The 21,064-nt window shown below is 37.5% G+C and overlaps 2 protein-coding genes across 2 annotated transcripts; both read right to left on the bottom strand.

Moving 5' to 3' along the window:
- Nucleotides 1-351: 351 nt before the first annotated feature.
- LOC134620752 (granzyme B-like) lies at nucleotides 352-2,087 on the bottom strand. Its single transcript, XM_063467038.1, has 5 exons — nucleotides 2,001-2,087; nucleotides 1,738-1,897; nucleotides 1,368-1,506; nucleotides 949-1,170; nucleotides 352-853 (listed from the first exon to the last, which is right to left on the bottom strand). Exons 1-5 carry the CDS (start codon nucleotides 2,056-2,058, stop codon nucleotides 689-691), a joined length of 744 nt encoding a protein of 247 aa, XP_063323108.1. The 5' UTR covers nucleotides 2,059-2,087; the 3' UTR covers nucleotides 352-688.
- Nucleotides 2,088-11,762: 9,675 nt separating this feature from the next.
- LOC134621058 (granzyme B-like) lies at nucleotides 11,763-13,485 on the bottom strand. Its single transcript, XM_063467465.1, has 5 exons — nucleotides 13,421-13,485; nucleotides 13,121-13,280; nucleotides 12,436-12,574; nucleotides 12,080-12,304; nucleotides 11,763-11,932 (listed from the first exon to the last, which is right to left on the bottom strand). Exons 1-5 carry the CDS (start codon nucleotides 13,476-13,478, stop codon nucleotides 11,780-11,782), a joined length of 735 nt encoding a protein of 244 aa, XP_063323535.1. The 5' UTR covers nucleotides 13,479-13,485; the 3' UTR covers nucleotides 11,763-11,779.
- Nucleotides 13,486-21,064: the final 7,579 nt, after the last annotated feature.

The following is a 21,064-nucleotide window of genomic DNA, read 5'->3' as shown; positions in this document are numbered from 1 at the left end:
ACATGTACATGAGTATTCTATTAGTACTGTATTACTACAGGGTCCTCTAAAAAAATCTAAATTATCTCCATTTATGGAGCTAATAAAATTTGCTCTTTGTCATCTCTGTCTGGGTCATTTGCTGAACAATTTTTAAGCCAACAACTACAGCTAAACAATGAACTACAGCTAAACAATGAATGTATGTTGTCAACCTCTAACCTGGGATGTTCTCTGGGAAGCATGTGCAGTTTACAACTGTCATACATACATTATACACGCATACACACAAAAACACACACATATTTTATACATACATATATTCTCATTTATCCATATGTTTGTATAATGAAATATAAACACAGTGAGTAGCACAACAGTTTATTGCTGTTACAATCCAACATATCATCTTGGTTTCTCTCTTAAACTAATCTGAAATCTTAAAATCTGTTGATTTTAAGAGTAGTAAATGCAGTATCTAACATTAAAATTGAAAAAATGGTATTCATTCTACATTTAAATTTAAGATTTTAAACTATGACTAAAATGAAACTACAGGTTTGCAAAGAAAAGGTTTGTAGCTGGAAGAAAAAAGGCAGCAGTGTGACCATTGCACCACCTTGCCACCCATCATTTTAATAGAATCAGTCCAAATATTCAAATCTCAGTTGTGATATAACTTTTTTTAAAGATAGATTCAATACATGAATTACCACTTTCGATGATGATCTATGACAGAATCAATCCAGTCTCGTTTGTCAGGTATCTTAATGTAACTGTAGAGCTTAAGGCCATCTAGCATTGAGTTACTACTGGCGGACACCACCCCGTATGCCTTTCCATCTTCACAGACTAATGGGCCACCAGAGTCTCCCTGGAAATACAAGAATAGTATGTAGTTATTGCAGCAAGTGAACACTATCATTGTCATTACTGACCAAACTTTTTTAAGGTATAAAAGCTACTTACCGTGGATGGTCCAGTGGCACCCTCAGAGCAGTACTTATTTTCCTTAGCACAAATCTCATTCTCAGTCAGGGTTACATTGACTTCCAGGAGCACATCAGAGTCTTTACCGTTTCCCGTGTTTCCCCAACCAGGAACTACACATGATTTTGGCGCAAATCCATCATCACGGTCTGCGAGATCAATAGGTTTCACATTCTCGTTGAACACTGCCTTGGTGCTCAACTTCAGGAGCAAGGAGAGACAAAAATATTTGTTAAAATATTACAATATTACATATTTATGACCCTTCCTTTTAATGCTGTTTGTTTTAGTTGAACATTATCTAAAGGTAATAACAAACAATAATAAGAAATTAAATTTGACTTGGAAGAAATAATAAAAATTTGACAACCCAAAAAAAATACTGTTGTTTATTTTACCTTAAGAAGCATTATATCGTTGCTGTAAAAAACTGGATCATAGTCTTTGTGTGGAAATGCATTGGTCTCAGGCACCGACACATGCTTTACTCCCTCCTGGTTGTTGTAATCATGAAGTCCCAAAAAGACTTTGTAGGACCTAAAATGAAATAAGTGTAGGCACTTTTTGTAAGTGTAAAAGAGAAGAGCGTTGGTCTGATACTAATCAGAGAAAAAAAAATTCCAAAAATTTAATGAGTACATTCATGAAACCGCCATGAAAACTTTTATCCCAGTCCCTGAGTTTATGAGTAACATAAACCCAGCTTACTGCGATAACAAAATATACTGGCCACATACTTCTTTCTAGGTAAACATATGTTAAACTTACTTTGCATGGCAGTGGGCAGCAGTCAGCACAAAGTCCTCATGAACGAGGAAGCCATCACAGTATTTGTTATGACCACCTAAGTTGTGCAGCTCCAAAAGCACCATATATGGTTTGCTATGTGGCACAACTTCACGGCCACCAATGATTTCTCCTGTATAAACTAGAAAGAAAAATGTCATCAGATTCTGCACATCAAAATCTTTATCATGCAGTGTTTCAGTTCTGACTTTAGATATAAGTATTCACTAAGAAAATATACTTACCCTGATCTTGAAGAATCAGCACGAATATAAGTACTGCCAGGTTACAGTGGGTAAACATGGTAAGATCAAAGTCAGGGTGAGCTAATAAAGAGAAGTGGGACACTACACTGACAGATTCAATCTTTAAATGCTTCCTAATCACAGAAAGAGAAGGAGGAGTTTGTGTCATTTGCATATGTGAATGATGTGGCTCTATTCACGAACCATATTCACACAGGATCTCTCACCTCCAGAGCCTGATAGGTCTTATTTTTATCTGGTATTATAGCTGGTTGTTGTACAGTCTTACCTTACAATATAAAGCACCTTGAGGCATCTGTTTTTGTAATTATAATTGTTGCTGTAATTGATGCTATATAAATAAGACTGAATTGAATTTAATTGAATTCAGTTTAATTGAAAACAGTATTAGTGACCAGCACTTCCTATGACAATCCATTTCACTGGAGGAATGGCTAAAAAACTATCAATGTGCAGGTGAACAACAAAAGAGTCCACTAGAGGCCTGTGTGTTGTCAACATACCCAGAGTATCTTTCCATGATCACTTACTGTAATACTGGCAATCAGCATAGGTAGTTACACAAAGTTAACCCTAGGTTTCCTCTGCATGAAAAGAGTGGCATTGGCAGCATCTGACTAATCACAATAACTGATAAGTGTACTCACAGAAGTTTACATGACTTTTCAAAGGAAGATTAAATTGTGCTATGGAAAAAGATATGAATAGATTAAACGAGCAATACAAGTTGAAAGCATCAGAGCAGTGAGTGTAAAAGGAACTGCACAGTAGTGTTAAAAGTGTGCATATTGAGTGCTTTTGTCATTATTAATGTAATAGTAATATCTCTGTTCTATTCCTAAAGTTTAGAAAAATGGAAAAAGGTAAAAGTGCAGATTCTCTGCATTAACAGACTTACCAAAATTACAGCTCTATCATTAAGACAAGGGAAAATCAGATGGATTATCATTAAATATTTAAATGGGAGTGTACTGTATAACGGCATCTATACATCCCCCAATTTCCAAAAATATCAACGATTACATGAAAAGCTGTGTGAAAAGGACAAAGCTGAAAATCAATAGTGACCAACTGTGATCTCGGGTGGCAAAGCATTAAGAGCAGGCATAATTCTGTTGTGGAAATCATATAATGGAATACTTCAAGAAATCAGAAGAAAACACAATTCATAGACAGAAAAAGAAAAGCAATTTTTAAATCCAAGTTCCCGCAGTTTTTGGGTTTGTTTGTTTTTTCCTGTTAATGAGTCAGTTGAAGTTCACTTTTTTTCTCAGTCTTGCGTATTTTTCTGTCTTAGTTACACATATTGAAATGTTCTTCTGTAATCTTTTTTTTTTTTTTGCAGTTATCAGGAAGCATAGATTACTATCACTTATTCCGCTGACTTGTGAAACTGCAATTTATTACATACTCCTCTCTCTAGTCTTCTCTACTCAACGTTGCTCAACGTTTATGGCTCGCTTTACAGCCACAAAGATCTCACTAGACATATGATTTTCTGCTCAAAACCAGTATTGCATGGGCGTTGGTTTATCTCAGTGGTTGAGCAGGTGACCACATGCCACAAGGCCAAATGTAGAAACCTAGGTTCACTTCTAGCCAAAGTACATCAACTCATTTTACTTTTGCAGATTTCTGGTCAGAATCTGTTTGTTTTTTTAATAATGTACCCAACTGCCGACTATGCTAAATCAGCTTTATAAGTATATATTTATACATATTTGTTTTGTGGCTTCTTTTCTTCTTTACATCTCTGCTGTATTCAACCAGTGGCATACAAGACTTCCAGACTTCCAAAAACATCCTACAAAGCTGTAGGATCTACCAACATATCTAATAGGAAATTAAAATGTTTTGTTCATTAGAATGAGATTCGTGGCTGACTCTTGCTTGCATGCACATGCAGTTTTGATGTTCTTATACGGTGCTCATATTTAATTTAATTAATTCAGTTTTATATAGATTGAAGTTGTTCCTTAATTTATTTATTGTTTACTGTTCGGTATTTTGAAGGCAAACCTGATGACATGCAATCGGTGTAGGCTGCAATAAGGGGTGCACATGGCTTCAAAAAGCATATCAGCAAACACTGCAGGAACACTGCAAAAAAAAAAGATATGTAGTTAATGAGACATTTAGTACACAGATCCATATATATGATAACAGATCAACAAGAACTGATAGCTGACACTCATTTCACTCCAGTCCTTCCAGCAAGAAAGGTCAAAAGTACTAGAGAACATTAAAAGTTCTCTGTATCAAGATGACTTTGATTCTTTCAGCTTCATGGTGAAAGATTAAAATTCCTTATTTGAAATTATTAAAGGCTACATTGTTCACCTCACATATGTTAGTGCTTGTATTTTTAACAGGATTCTCAGATAATATGAGTAAACCAGTGGCAGACTGCTCATCAAGAGCACCAGGACATTTTTATCTGCTGTGAGCAGTCAACATATTGGTGAAAAAGTAACAATCAGGAATGAATTGGCAGCCCATTTCAGAATCCATAATGCAGGAAAAAACTCTGTCACTGCCACTGTCCCTGGTTTGAGTGTACCAAAGAAATACGTAGAGCTGCCCAGTTTGAGATGGAGTCACATTCTCTAGTGCAAGCCCACATGTTAACATAGCTCAAAATATAATGAAAAACATATTATTATAACAAATGACATGACTTAAACCTTTGAAAATGACACCAGATGCTATTGTGGGCTGTTAATGCAATATACTGAGATTTATATAGTCATTACCTATCAACTTAAATTCAGTTTGAGCATCAGTCTTGTGTGTCTGTCTTGGCGACATGTGCTGAAATGTTCTTCCGTCTGGCATCCTGTTTATAAGATGAAGTTTAGATTACTGTTATAAACTGTGTCCCCTGTCTGATGATGTAAAATTGCTGTGAGATATCTCTCAGTTTTGAGTTGATCTTTTTTTTAATCATGCATCAAAAGCATTCAACAGTTGCAAGTTTTATATATTAGATTTATAATCCAAATTGTTAGGGTATTGTTACAAATGTCATTGGGAGAGTGCAGCACCTGAATCTGATGCTGGATTACATAAACATCTACAGTATAGCTATGGTTCAGAAGTTTACATCCACTGAAAGGCCAAAATTATGATTCATGCTCATGACGAGTGGATGCAAACTATTTACCACAACTGCATCTTCCATAAACGTTTGCCATGCCATGCCTCTCTCTACAATCTCTTAAACCTATTTTCTGCATATTCCAGCATATAAAATAAAATATTTTTTGTGTTTACACTCACTGTTTCAAATAGATAAACGCAAAACACAGCAAAAACTAAAGCACTAAGCAGCAGCACTAAGTCCTGTCTCTCTTAAATCTATTTTTCACCTGTTTAACAGGAGTAGAGCAGTTGGGGAGTTGCCCGGTGCTGCAGTGGTCATCTCAGTGGGGGGATCCAGGGGTTTCTCTGTGAATTTCACATTCCTGTGGCGGCTTGCCAGGTGCTTGCTCAGATTTGAAGTTTACTTTTTCACTGTGGTAAGAAGTTTTCTTCCCACAGTAGGGACACTAATGTTTTTGTCACTTTTTACGGAGTAAAACTTGAAGGAATGTCAGTAGTTCCATGCTTTTAACACTACATGGTTGTACTCTCTCACACACTCCATATTATCTACATAGGTCTGTTGCTGCCACGGACGTCGCACGCACATCATTGTCATGAGACACTCACAAAAAAATCACGGTTTAGTAATGCAGTAACACAGCATGCTTAAGGGACCTCCGCCTCTCTGGGAACATCTCAGCCCCCCTCAGGTGTGGCGGCCAGGTCTACAACCACCACACTCCCTGCCAGTGGCTGATGCCCTCAGCCGTCGGTGCGTTGGTGGTTCTCGGTGTATGGAGCTGGGTGCTCAGGTATGTATCCGGCTCACTCCCAGCGGCTGCTTGGCGGGGCCTGGCGCCCATGGCTGGGTCGGGCCCCTTCTGGGGGGTGGGGTGCCCTCGGACCTCTGGGACCAGGGCTCAGTCCTCTCTGGCGCAACTGGCTGGGCCTGTGGGCTTGTCCCCGCAGCCCCCTGTGGCTTCTGCACCTTGGCTGCTGGGTGACCCCCACTTCTGTAGCTCTTCTCAAATCTTTCAAGGAAGGTGGCGCAGTTGCCTCTCCGCTGGTCCTCCTTGGGCTTTCGCACTCTGGGCCTCTGGATGTCCGGGCCTGGGTCTCCTCAATGTCTGCTTCATGCTCTGGGGGGCAGGGCTATGGCTCCCCACACCCTCTAGCAAATCGTTACGTGCATAAACCTTTTGAACTCAAGCGCGCTCACGCACACAGGTGTACACACAGGTGCTCACAGACACAAACTATATCTTCCTTGGCTGCTACCTTAAAGCATATTGTGCGCTTTCGGTCTTGCGTGCTGCTCAATAACATTCAATATTTAGTATTTACTGTTACTTACACATATCTAGGTTGTTGCTTTGATGTCTGTGTTGTTCTCTTGTTGTTGTTTTCTTTTTCTTTTTTTAACAGCGATCCAACTGATTTTCTCAGTGTTATCTCTTAGTATCCCCCCTTTCCCTCTGTTTTTCTTTCTCCCTTTCTGTCTGATTGTCTGTCCCATTTTGTAATAACTTAAAATAAAATAAACTAAATAAATAAACAATAATAATATAGATCAATTAAGTGGACCAATATGGCATTGCCATATTTTCTCCACTTGAAAAAATAAATCCGTTGGGCATCTTTCCTGGCCTTCAGACAACAATTCTGATTGCTAAAGTACCAAACGAGACAGGCAGAACCAAAAAAAAATAGCAATAGTAATCCCTTACATTACTCATTACTTGAAAAAAGTAATCGGATTACAGTAACACATTACTCCCCATTTCTGGTTGTAAGTGCAGTGAGAGTAGAGGTTTACTGCTTTATTGCTCATTATACAAATTTCCCACCTGTGGGACTAATAAAAGTCATCTTATCTTACCTTATCTTGTCTTATCTTATCTTATCTTATATTTCTATGCTTATTGTAATCCTTAAATGCATCCACCGTTTTAACTCTGTGTACTTCTCAAACCTTTCATAGTTTGGTCTTTTAAATCTAAAATTTCTTTGTTCGTTTAGCTCATTCATTTTGGTTTTTGTTTTTGTTTTTGTTTTTGATGCATCAGAGTCAAACAACAACTGGAAATTCAGTTTGAGTCTCAGTACACAAAAGTATTCTTGCATTTATGATTCTGTTTGCAGTTATCAGCAAATATAGACTGCCATTGAAACTGCTTCCTCTGTCTGATATGTGAAATTCTCTAAGTCTTAGAACTTGCTCCTTTTTTTCAGACTGTATACAGTAGTTTGGTTTCAGACAGCGGATGTGACATCAAAAGGACCAAGCCTCAACTAACAGAAGGGTTACATTGGTGAGGAAAAAACCAATCTTAACCATAATGTAGTTTTTTCATCTTAAAAGGTAAAATAAGTAAAAGTACATTTAAATTCTTCGTTCATGTGTTCTTTTCTTAAGCATTAACAAAGAAAAATGTAAGTCTACATGCTGAATAACAACCCTGATTTGCCATATAGTCATAAAGCAACCTGATTTCAAAGTGTATAATAGACATGCCAGACCACGGTGTCAGTTTCACACTTTGGCAAAGCTCATATTTATTTACATGTAAATGTATGTAATATGTATTCACATATAAATGTGTTAATAATGTCTGTTTAAACACTTTCCTGCGATTACTTTAATTTTGGCTTGAAAAGAAACATCTACTGGAAATGCATCTTACTGCAATTTACTGAAACTTTTGCATGCATGTCCATTTTACTGCAACCAACGCGTGAAATGGACACCAGCATATCTATTAAACTTTTTGCTGTGAAACTGAGTTGCAAGAAGGGGTCATTATGCAAATTATTTGCTACTGAAAATTAATGGTTCCTCAGAGCACCAGGTCATTTATTCTATTTTGTAGTTTTCTGGTGAGTACCTGCTTTTATAGAGTGCACCCAAATGTTGATTATGGTAAAATGACCACATTTGACAGCTGATATATTTTTATCTTCACCACTCTGTTCCAGCCCCTCCAATGGCAGCCATAGGTCTACCAATTAAAAGGTTGTGGATCAGGCTACTCCTGTTCATGTGTCAGAGTATCCTTAGGAAAGAACCCCACGTTGCATCCATTACAATGTGTGATAAAAGTTAGATAAAGGATAAAATGTAGAACAAAAGCACTGTTTCCTCACAGTCCTGTGTTTTAATCCACTATTTAGCCAGAGCCTTGCTATGTGGAGTTTGCATGTTCTCCTTGTGTCTGCGTGGGTTCTCTCTGGGTACTCTGGCTTCCTCCCACATGCAGTTTCTGAGGTTATAGTGCATTCCTGAATAGGTCTGAAGTCATAAATTCCAGTTCTCAGTTGTAAACGTTTTGTGGAATGCCCTCTCAAGTCGCATTTCCTATTCAGAAAGTTGGAGCACACCAGCATACATAATAAGTAAATCAACATGATGGAACTGAATGTAAAACAATAGTAAAACTGTAAACTTTTGATCTGTAGTGCCCCAGACCCAAGGGCACCCACCCTCAGCAGGGGCCCGACAGAGCCAGGGGGCACAGGCCCCGCCAAGAAGCCACCTAGAACGAGCCAGCACACACCCAAGCATCAAGCCCTGGAGACTGAGGGGGGGTGGAAAAGCCCCCATATCTGGGGGAGTCTAAGATGTTCTAAGAGAAAGGGATGCATTGTGCAAATGACCCTCCGCCAGACAACAGGTGGTGTCAGCTCAGCAGAACCCAGTAAAAAGTGCACATGTCTTAATGAAAGCATCTATTCAACATTACTGTGATGAAGAGAGAGAACTTATGGTACATAGTTCAACCAAATTGTGACATGTGATGACTGATTAACAGGAAGCCTTGTACATTCAAAATGTTGAGGTTTGTGGTAGACAGGTCACACCAGTGCTGCTAGCAGTCGTTGTCAGGAAGAACACGTGCAATGTATATGTGTAACCTAGCAATGTAAATAAGAAAAGTCTAAGGAGCTTGGAAAGAAAAGCGTCTGGACTTCTTTAAGTTGCTTGAAGACGTTTCACCTCTCATCCGAGAAGCTTCTTCAGTTCTAAGGGTCAAATGGTGGAGAGTCCCAGATTTAAACCCCGTGGGAGTGTCCCCCCAAAGAGGGACAAAAGGACCCCCTGATGATCCTCTACCTAATCACATGAGCCAAGGTGTGAAAACGGGTGTGGGTCATAATCAGCCAGGGTTTCGGGTGAGCTCATTGTAAAACCTAGCCCCACCTTATCATGTGATTTCCTGAGGTCAGATGGCCCAGGATGTGAGTGGGCGTTAAGGCGTCTGGGAAGGGATCTCAAAACTGGATTAAAGATGGCAGACAGTTGGTGTCGTAAACCACCGCCTCTGTTCAAAGATGGTCGCTCACAGTGGACATAAATGGCTTCTTTCACTCCTCTTTCAAACCATCTGTCTTCTCTGTCCAAAATGTGAACATTGTTCACGGGGTTTAAATCTGGGACTCTCCACCATTTGACCCTTAGAACTGAAGAAGCTTCTCGGATGAGAGGTGAAATGTCTTCAAGCAACTTAAAGAAGTCCAGACGGTTTTCTTTCCACGCTCCTTAGACTACGATGACCTGGATGACTGAGAACCTTCACAGACGTAAATAAGAAAACAGAGAAGTGCAAGAGAAAGATAAAACACCACTGTTTGAAGGTGACTTTGTTCTGTTTTGAACCAGATAATAATCATGGAATGGATTATCATGATAGCTGATAGTACTTATGTGCAATTCTGGTTAACATTAGGCAAAGCTAGTTAGCACAGACTTTGGTTCTCCCGCTGTCTTCTTGATTTTTCAAGCTGTGTCACACTTTCCTCAGATGCAGTTCAGTTTGAAAAATAACAAGGTATAACAAAATAAACCTTTCCAATGGATAGGAAAAACTGTAAGAGGAGTCAAAAAAAAAAAAAAAAACTTATGAAAAGACCAGGAAGATTATGAAAGGCAAAGTGAATGACCACAAACATCCTGAGCCAGACTGGGACCTGTCCAGAGTGCAACCCTATTACATCTAACAAACGCTAATATTACTAAGGTAATATGATCTTCACAATAGTTGATAGCCATGAAGTCAATGCTGTTGTAGGTACCCATGTACTGTACAATATGCACAGATAGATACCTTCTTAAGGTGGAGAGAGACCTCTTGTGGACACTTTAGAGTGTTTATGATAGCTCTGGCTGTTCTGGGAGATGTTCTGATTTCTTATTTAGCACTTTTCTACTTTTCATACTCATACACATTCATACTCCAGTGAATGCATCTAAGAGCAAATTGGTATTACTATCTTGTCCTAAGGATATTTGGCATACAGAATGGAGCAGGCAGGATTCAAACCACCAACCTTCCAATTAGTAGATGAGCTGCTATACCTTCCAAGCTCCAGCTACATATAGTGCAACACTATACGTAACAGATAATAATGAATAGTAAAAGGAATGGTTGTGAGTTGTCCACTGAAGTTAACTTTATTTATTATTTTTTAACCCCAACATTCATTTAGTGTAGCATAGATAGATGAAATGCAATATGATTTAAAGTTCACTTAATATGCTAAGCTGTGCTTTGCTACTATGCTGTGTACGTTGGCCACAGCAAGGTAGACTGACCATAGAGGGAGTCATAGAAAAAGGAGTTGGTGGCCTGAACACATCCAATCCCACCCAATACCCAACTTGGATGGGAAGCATTTTGTAGTACCTATGCTGAACGCACTGGAAACCCAAGCTGTGCCTGGCAGGTTTGTGTTATTCGCGGTGTAGCCAACATGTTAATACATGGAGTGTATATGTCTGTGTACAGCACAATTGTGACAAAAACAGGCAGATTCAGTGGCTGATGCATTTGCTTCTTTGTGTGCTGACTGTTCTTTCTGCAGAAGCTTAATAAACATAGACTAATGTCTTGTTAGGAGACTCAGTCAGTGTAAGTGAAATTAGCCATTTAATTGACTAATGATTAGATAAACCAGGCATATTATAAAGTACTTGTACTTCAGTTTCACTAAAAAAAACATGTCTAAAGCTTTTTATACAGATGTCCACTTTTAAGAAGACCACTGTTGTAAAGACAGACAATCCATTCACACCTGCAGCCAATGTAAAGTCAATGAGAATCGATATGGGAACCAAAACGATAAGTAATATTGATAATGAAATCAGAATTGCTAAATTCTAATCAATTCGTAATTCTAATGTATTTACTGTAGTTTTATGCCATTAATATGACATAATGATATAAGACTGGCTGATGGATGATGAAAAGAAGTCAGTTGGAAAAACACAAAAACAGTGAAAATGCAAAATTTTAATGTTTAATAACATCTGTCAAACAAATCATCCTGAATCTGAAAGAAACAAGAATCTTTAAAGTACAGGCCTTTTTAAAAACAAAAAAATCAGGTAATGCAGTATCTAACATCAGCATCTCATTTAACAAACAGCATTGAGTATATAGTAAAAGTTCAGATTCTACTTAACTGTAACTAATGTGCAACTTCATGTATGTTTGTGTCGTGTTGGGGTTTGGGGTTTTTTTATTTGGGGGGGGGGGGGGGGGGGGTAAGTTTTTTAGATGCATGTCTATCAAAACAACTCAGTTATCTAATTTTAACGCAGTATCGCATCACTTCGTTTTCAAGCTAAACCCAAGCACAAATTCTAATCAGCTAAGTTTTACATGGTTTATTTTATCTTAATTATGTTTCATAATGCAGTCAATCCAGTCTCGGTTGTCAGGTATCTTAGTGTAACTATAAATTGCTGATCTATCTGGGTTTAGCTTGCTGGCGGACACCACCCCATACGCCTTTCCATCTTCACAGACTAATGGGCCACCAGAGTCTCCCTGGAAATACAAGCATACAATACATTATGTAGCTACTGGACCATAACTAAGTGTAATCATAACAGTAAGCTGATTATCATTAGTTACCAAACTTATTAATTAATAAATTAATTTATTTACAGTAAAGGTTTAATAAAAAACACTTACTTGACCTGGGCCACCCTTGTCCTTTGAGCAGTACTTATTTTCCTTAACACACATCTCATTTTCAACCAGGGTTACATTGACTTCCAAAAGTTTGGGAGATGGGTGTTTGCTGTTTTCTGTACTTCCCCAACCAGAGACTATGCATGATTTTGGCAGCGATCTATCATCACGGTCTGCGAGAGCAATAGGTTTCACATTCTTGTTTAACACTGCCTTGGTACTCAACTTCAGGAACAAAGAGAGATAAAAATGTTATTTAATGCTGTTGGGTTCAATTGAGCAAAAATGATAAGAAACCACATTTAGGATGATAACACTGTGAAGTCTGTCATTAAATATTTTTTAGTTTATTTTACCTTCAGAAGCATTATGTCATTTTTGAATTCAGCTTGATCATAGCCTTTCTGTGGAAATGCATTTTCCCCAGGCACATTCACATGCTGTACTTCATTCTTGTTGTTGTAATCATGAAGTCCCAGAAAGACTCTGTAGGACCTGAAATAAAATAAGTGCAAACACTTGTTCAGACATTTAAGTTAGCGGTCCCAAACCCCCGGGCCGGTCCGTGAGTCGTTTAGTACCCGAGAGTTGAGGCTTGGGTGTGAAATTCATGTTTGTTTGTTTTTTGTTTTTATCATCAACTTGGTTTCCCTGGGTCTTTTCAAATGTGTTATGAATATTTTTTTTTTTTTTTGGGGGGGGGGGGGGGGGGGGGGTACTGGTTCTGGTTTTATTTTGTTATATTTATCCGCAACACCTTAAAGGCCAGTCCGTGAAAATATTGTCGGACATAAACCAGTCCGTGGAGCAAAAAAAGGTTTGGGACCGCTGATTTAAGTGATACAATATACAGCAAAAGGAAAGTTTTTCAATACTAATTTATGACCAAACTTATAAAGCCACTATGAAACATAGATCTCAGTCTCAGAGAGTAACTTAAGTTTGGTGTTTGGATAAGAAAGTTTATCGGTTCACATAATTCCCTTTAGGTAAACATAAATTGTTAAACTGTTGATAGGTAAATACATTTGTTAAACTCACTTGGCTTGGCAGTGGGCAGCAGTCACCACAAAATGCTCATTCACAAGGAAGCCATCACAGTGTGCTTTCTGACCACCTGGTCTGTGCATCTCCAAAAGCACCATGTATGGCCTGCTGTGTGCCACGGCCTCATGGCCACCGATGATTTCTCCAGTGTGAACTGCGGGAGTGGGAGCAGGATGGGGGGTTGTGTCATATTCTATTAAATCAAAATCTTAACCATGCACGGTCTCAGTTTTGACATCATGTATGATGTCATCATGACATGACATGACATATGCACTATGAAAAGAGACTTACCTTTATCATGAAGAGTCAGTACAACTATCAGTACTGCCAGGTTACAGTGAGTAAACATGGTGAGATCAAAGTCAGGCTGAGCTACTGAAGAGCAGTGGGTAACTTCACTGGCAGGTTCAGCCTTTAAATACCTCCTCGTAACAGCGAGAGAAGTTGAGTTATTTGCATATTCAAATGATGTGGCTGTGAACCACATTCATAACTTTATCAGACTCTCCAGAGCTTTATTTTACAGTTGATTTGTATGCATTGCTTTAAAGATTTCTTTTAGCACTTCATTCCTGAAGGACTGATAATACTATATTGATCATTCGTTTCTTGGACTGTTATTATTGTGACACAGACAGTTATTTTATTTGCTTTAAAATGTTCTGTCAGAAAACAGCACAATAACCTTCTCTACCAACATTAATACTGAAGGGAGTTTATAGGAGGAATTCTGGAGCCATAGAACAAAAATATTTTTACAATAATGATGGCCTTACCAGGAAAAAGAAATACTGAGCCGCTATGTGAAAAGTTTGTATGTTGAATCATGTGTTTGTATGTTGGATTTTATTTCAAGGTCCTGTACACAGGGAGAAAGCCAGCCTTCCCATGGCATGTAAGTCTGCAATTTCAGTACCCCACAGCTGATGCAAGACAAAACTAAATTAATGTTTATGACAATGTGGTAAACAGCATATAAATGATGAAGAGTGATCACCTTACAGAAGTCTTGGATACAGTATAAAATATAAATGACTGGTGATTATACAGACTACTGGCATTAGAAACAACCTAACCTGCAAATTTAAAACAAGTCTTTGCTTTCAGTCATGATAAACAATTACACATTACAGGTGTAAAAGAAAAACAGCTAGCAGCTTTTAAAGGCACTGTTGAGTTTAGATATAAGCATAATGATTGTGAAAGGGTGTCAAAAACTGAATCTGGTCGAGTAGAAAAACATCAGCCTTGTGCTCCAGTGTAGTTATTTTGGAAAGAAATAATAGTTTCTTAATCATTTAAATAAGTAAATTGGTTAAAAAAAATAAAATAGAAGAGATCGTTTTCTGGTGATAAAGCAACATGATAGGTGGAAAAAAGCAAGTCATGATGTAAAGATGGCAGGATTGCAGATGATTTCAGGCAAGGTCAGGCAAGGCAACATATTTTTCATTTAATTATGCTGTCTGATGTTTTAACCAGGATAGAGATAAAAATCTGCACATGTGCACCAATGCATATGACTTCAAGAAAGCATTTCTGCAAACACTCCGATGGTAAGAGATATGCTATGAACTTGTGGTACACAGATCCACCAACATATATGATAAGGGATTAACGGGAAATCATACAGTACATTCAGAATTATGATGGTGGCAGCTGATACTTATTTTACAGCACTTTACTAGCAGCCAGTAAAAAGTAGAATAAAAAATGTGATAGAACATTAGGGCTGTTATGCTAGCATGTGCTGTTCTTATTAGCATGATGCAGACAGCACACCCTTTGTTAAAATTCAGTCTGAGCTCATATATGTTTTATGTTGTTTTAACACACAAAAGTTGATGCACTCAGTTCTTAAACACCCTGTTTTTCTTGACCTACTTCTTTAAAAATATTCAATGTCTGTGATCAATACTATTTATTTACTTAAATTTAAGTATTGAGAAGGTGTGATTTCGTATTTAATGGGGACAATGTCATGCCTGAATCTTATGATCTCATTACACGAAAAGAAAAAAGCTCCACACATGTTTACTTCTTGCTTTAGGTTGCTTTAAGACAACAGGCCAAGTTCCAAAAGTACTTTCTTTCTCTAATAGGAGACACAAAGTTGTATTTACTGTTTACTTATTTGTATGAAAAGTTTTCATTCACCCCATATATAAGTTTTCATTCACCCCATATATAAGTTTTCATTCATCTCATATATTTTCTCAGTCCACGAGTCAATTGACTGTCACCTCGTTTCTCACTTTTCTTGGTAGCACATGTGGAAATGTTCTTGCATCTATCTTCCTGTTTGCAGTTACCAGGAAGTATAGATTACTATCACCATTTGCTCTGTCTGACTTAGTATATCACCCAAAGGTTTTTCTCCATTTTTGTGGTGTGAAAGGACACATACACACTTGTTTTATAGTCATTAAGAAACTGCTATGCAAATGAAGCTTCTCAGTGCAACTGTTTTACTGTTTTCTGGCCAGAAACTATTTTTATAATGCATACATCTGCTGATTACGGTAAACCACCTTGATAAATAATATGTATTAATTTTTTCTTTGTTATCACCTTTAGTTTGATATAGGGACTGACCAGTGGCACACGGCTCTAAGTTTAACCTGACTTGCTAACTTGAATCCAGATCATATTAGCGTTTTCATGGGGTCTACATTGCAAGAATGCACGTGTCTTCAAGCATCTCTGCAAACATTACTCTGCAGATCAATATATGATAACAGATTGACAGGAAGCTATGCACAGAATGATTAGTGTGATGGTTGATATTTACTATGAAGAAGAATCTAAAACAGTGAGAATAAGAAAATACAGAAGAGAACATTAAAAGTTTTTCTTGTGCTGATTATCATTAAATAATATTGATAGAAAAGCTTATTATGTTGTTCTGATTATTATTAGGTAATGCTAATTCTCACACTCTATTGAAAACTCTATCATTAGTAGCTGGGTTTTTGATATTTTCAGCTGGTTTATTTCAAATGAAAATGCTGTTAGAGGCTATGCGTCTCACCTGATACTTGTATTCTCAACAGTATTGTTGAACATTACTAATAAAGTGGAAGACTGACTGTGGAAAGCACTGAAACATTATCTGATGGTCTGAAGGTCATTGTGACCTGCTATAAATTGTCATGTTATCAGTAATAATATGACAATCAGTAATAAGCTGACAGCTCTTTCAGAATTCATACATCAGGTAAAATTCTCTCAGTCTTGTCGTTCCCTCAGCAACACAGATTTTGTGATATATAACTGTAAATGAATTGAATTTAGATTAACTGTGCTGTTCCTGTAACATCTGGACAAAAGAGATGTATAATCAGCAAAAAATAAGGGGTAGAGAAAAGAGGTGGAGAACAAAAAGACACCCGTCATAGAGGTAAAATGCTAAAATAAACCACATGTTCTGTAAATATGTGTGCATGTAAAGATTGTATGTGTGTAAATTATATTTCCAGCAGGAATATTACTAGTGAGTTTAGTGTGCACTTATGGAAACAAAGTTATAGATTTCATAATCTGAAAAACTTCCCATATGATAAAAAGATATTGAAAAAAATGTTCTATGCTGTTACTCATTTCAAAAAGTGGCTTGAAAGCCTACAAATATATCAGATTATCTGATATTATAACACAACACTGAGGGTCCAGTATAACCCTACAGAACGTACTAACATTATTAGATGATTAACATAAATTATTTCTTTAATTACTGTAATCCATTAATGCATAACCTTTAGCCTTTAGCATGGAAAAGCCTCAAAACTTTAATTGCCGACACTTTTAAATCTAAGCATTTTTTAAAATCTTTTTTTGCAATTTTTATTTTGGATCCATTGGTTAATAATTCAGTTAAAATTCATATTAAGTTTCGTCTTCTGTATCAGGAAGTACAGATTACAATTAAAAACCTCTGTCTGACTCATGAAATTACAGTATAACACCCTTCTCTACATCTTTGAGGGTTTTTTTCTGTTTTTGTAAAACGAGCTACTGCAAGCATTTGGGCGGTTGCCATTTTTCTTTTAGGCTTAGTTCAATTTGAATTAAATGGTGGATATTTTAGAAAGGTTTAGTCCCTAACGTGGAGGGATGGGGGCATCTCTTACTTGGTATGCAGCCTTTTTAACATATTGTGCCTAAAGTTCCATCTTAACCCTTTATTGACCGGCCCTTCAAATTTACCTGTAAAATGGGCCCGCCGGTGGGCCCACGGTCAATAAAGGGTTAAAAAGTATAAGTAAAGGACACATATGCACTAATACATTCTTCTTTTTAGAAACTGACAAAGAAAACATTCTTGAGTTGCTGTGCAGTCATAAAGAGTCACTATGCAAATATTTTTTCTGCTCAAAATGAGTGTTCACAGGTCATTTTTCCATTTTGTAGTTTTAAGGTGAGAAGTTTTTTTTTTAGAATGCTCCCAAATCTTGATTATGTTAAAACAACCACCTTTGATAACTGATAGCTCAAATTAGAACTTTGCTCAAACCAGTGACATACAACTGCACCTCAACTTCAAAGTCAACTCAATGCAGCATGTGAGATCTTCTGCGGGTGTACTAATGCTGACACAAAAAGCTGGTCTGGTTAGCATATGCTTAACCATGGCGAAGCATATGCCTCTTTATCTGGATACTAATGTAAATGAGCAAACTGGAATACATACACATCTATATATACACACACACATACACACAGCATCACTAAACACACACACACACACACACGTGTGTATATATATATATATATATATATATATATATATATATATATAAACCTAGTTACAGCATTTTCAGCAAGGCATTTACTGTCCCCACCACTGTATAATTCATTACTGTAAGTTTTAATGTTATCAGAAAATGATCAGACAAAAGAGGATTTTCAGGAAGTATTGTTAAATGTTCAGTTGCTATGCCATATGTTAAAACAAGATTCAGAGTGTGATCAAAGAGGTGGGTGGGTGGGTTTTACATTTTGAAAGCAGCTAATTGAGTCCAATAACAGATGAAATGCCATCCTGAGGCTGTCATTTTTAGTATCTACATGGATGGTGAAAATCCCCCACAGTAATTATTTTATCTGAGCTGAGCACTAAATCAGATAAAAAGTCTGACAAATAAGACAGAAACTTTGTGTAAGGCCGAGGAGGACGATAAATAACAACAAACTAAAACTGTTTTTTGAGTTTTCCAGCTAAGGTGGACAGAGCTAAGTGTCATGCTTTCAAATAAAGTAAAACTGCGTCCTTGGTTGATTAATAAGCTGGAGTGGAAGATTGTTTCCGACCCCCTACGGGGCATGTGTTTCCAGAATTTTGACTATTAATATAACTCGAGGGTGCTGATTCATTTAAACAAAGATAATCATCCTGCTGTAACCAGGTTTCAGAAAGGGACAGTAAATCAATTTGTTGATCAATTACTAATTAATGTACTAAGAGGGACCTAATGAGAGCTCATGAGAGACCTAATGTGTAAAGATGTACAATTCACCGTTTTACTGTTTGGAGAAGTTGTGCATACTTTAGCATTCTTTCTTTGTGATTTTTTTTATGTTAAATTCCTTTTTTTGCTGATTTGTAGTTTGATTTTAGTTGTTTGGGAGCTGACATGGTCTCTAAGGGGATGGGGTTTTTGGGGGACAACAGGAAGAGAGAAGCTACAGAGAGACGTGTGAAACTGCAGCTCTGCTTCCTGGTCCCATCTCTGGATAGTCATGTTTTGCAGGGTTTAATAAATTTGTCGAGATTTTTAGAAATGAGACCTGAGAGCTCCATCCAAAGTTGGAAAAAAATATATTACAAAGTATCAAAGCATCTCCTTAAAATTACAAAAGGAACATTTATATATTCTTTTGAATACATTTTCCAGACAAATATGAAAAGAACATGAAAAACATTTCTCAGTTAAAGATTAGAATCTGTTGTCAGTGTAAGAAAACCTATTTGGGGCCTCAATCTTCCTGCAGAACTAGATTCGGAGAGGGGTAGCCATCTGCCACCATCTGAGCGGATGAAGACAGGACAAAGATATGCTGTGGAAGAGAGAGAGCCAGAGATTAATTATAAGTAATAATTAAATGCTGAGTATTGTATAAATACATAGTGAGTGAAAAGGGTGACTGAATAAGAAACAGTCGGTGTATCGTGGGAATCCCCCAGCAGCCAACACCTATTACAACATAACTAAGGGAGGATTCAGGGTCACCTGATCCAGCCCTAACTTAATGCTTTATCAAAAATGAAAGTTTTAAGCCTAATCTTAAAAGTATATAGGGTGTCTGTCTCCAGAATCCAAACTGGAAGCTGTTTCCACAGAAAAGAGGCCTGAACCTCCTGTGTGAGGAGTAGGATTTTATTCTGAATTTAACAAAGAAGCCAGTATAGAAGAAATCTTCTCTCTCTTTCTAGTCCCCATCAACACTCTTGCTGCAGCATTTAGGGTTAACTTAAGGCTTTTTGGGGAGTTTTTAGGACATCCTGACAATAACGAATTATAGTAGTCCAGCCTAGAAGTAATAAATGCATGAACTAGTTTTTCAGCGTCCATCCCTCTGAGACAGGATATTTCTAATTTTAGAGATATTGCGCAAATGGAAGAAAGGGGTCCTACATATGTATTTAATATGCGCATTCAAGGACATATCCAGGTCAGTGACTTCAAGGTTCCCCACATTGTTTCTGGAGGCCAAGGTAATGCCAACCAGAGTAAGCATCTAGCTAGATACTGAATTTCTAAGATTTTTTAGGGCCAAATACAATGACTTCAGTTCTATCTGAATTCAGGTCATCCAGGTCTTTATGTCTTTAAGACATTTAAGACATTCCTGCAGTTTAACTGTGTGTTATCTAACAGAGTGTGTCCACTGTCAGAGGCCATAAGAAGTTCATTTGTAAACTTCACTAAAGCTGTTTCTGTACCGTGATGGGCTCTGAAAATTGACTGAAATGCTTCAAATAAGCCATTCCTCTGCATATGTTCATTCTGTTGTTTTACAACTACTATTTCTAACTGCTTTGTTAAGTGATAGGTTTTTAAGTGACAGTCTAGCTAACCAGCTTGAAGGCCTGTGGTACATAGCCGATTAACAGAGATAGGTTGATCATAAGTATGATTGAAGCATTTATTAAGGGTGCAAGACTTCTTTGAGCAGTCTTCTAGGAATAGGCTCAAAAAGACAAGTTGATGGTTTAGAGTAAGTCATTACTGAAATTAACTCCAAGAGATTAATTGTAGAAATAGAGTCTAAATAAATATCAATAGTACTGGAATTTGCTGTACATAATGTTATGACTGTTAGATGATTATGAGTAACTTTTCTCTAAAGGTTAAAATTTTTGACCCTATGCGACCCATATCCGATCATGGTATGACAGTGTGAACGGCACAAATCCAATATTTTCAAATTCGATCTGGGTCACTTTCGTATGTGGTACTGAATCCGATACATATCTGATGTTTTAGAAAGCGACTGCTGTTTGAATGGTCATGTCGCATTAAATCCGTCTTTTATGTCACTGACACAAGATAGATGCCAATTATCAGCGCCGGAGAAGCGCCTGATAAGACATCGCGAACGCTTCCTGGCCATCCCGTGTAGATGTTAGTGAAACTGTTGGGAAGACAATGTTGGAGAAACATGAACATTTTATTTGTACTGTATAATCTGCAAATTCTGACAGAAATTTCCAACTATCCTTTGAAGCACCGCTCCTCTCTAAAACAGCAATAAGGATAATTATTAGGCCATATGTAAATAACAAAATAACTTTAGCTTAAAGCAAAATTGGGAAACGTAAAGTCCGAAACAAGTCTTTATATTAAGGGCCATCAGTTAAACAATACTGTTTGGTCTGGGTCTAAACAGAGCGCGTTGTGTGTGACGTCTTCCTTTGCGCATGCGGGTCGCTTT

Source organism: Pelmatolapia mariae, linkage group LG23 (genome assembly GCF_036321145.2).
Source record: "Pelmatolapia mariae isolate MD_Pm_ZW linkage group LG23, Pm_UMD_F_2, whole genome shotgun sequence".
In the NCBI taxonomy this organism is placed as follows: domain Eukaryota; kingdom Metazoa; phylum Chordata; class Actinopteri; order Cichliformes; family Cichlidae; genus Pelmatolapia; species Pelmatolapia mariae.
The sequence above is the reverse complement of the archived record's forward strand: the minus strand, read 5'-3'. Positions and strand labels throughout refer to the sequence as shown.

Bases quoted from the DNA above. Each gene is read 5' to 3' on its own strand.
- LOC134620752 (XM_063467038.1), bottom strand. From the start codon at position 2,058: ATGTTTACCCACTGTAACCTGGCAGTACTTATATTCGTGCTGATTCTT. The intron at 1,171-1,367 runs GTAAAATAAACA...TTGCTCCTGAAG, and splicing joins ACGATATAATGCTTCTTAAG to TTGAGCACCAAGGCAGTGTT. The intron at 854-948 runs GTAAGTAGCTTT...TTGTATTTCCAG, and splicing joins GTGCCACTGGACCATCCACG to GGAGACTCTGGTGGCCCATT.
- LOC134621058 (XM_063467465.1), bottom strand. From the start codon at position 13,478: ATGTTTACTCACTGTAACCTGGCAGTACTGATAGTTGTACTGACTCTT. The intron at 12,305-12,435 runs GTAAAATAAACT...TTGTTCCTGAAG, and splicing joins ATGACATAATGCTTCTGAAG to TTGAGTACCAAGGCAGTGTT. The intron at 11,933-12,079 runs GTAAGTGTTTTT...TTGTATTTCCAG, and splicing joins ACAAGGGTGGCCCAGGTCAA to GGAGACTCTGGTGGCCCATT.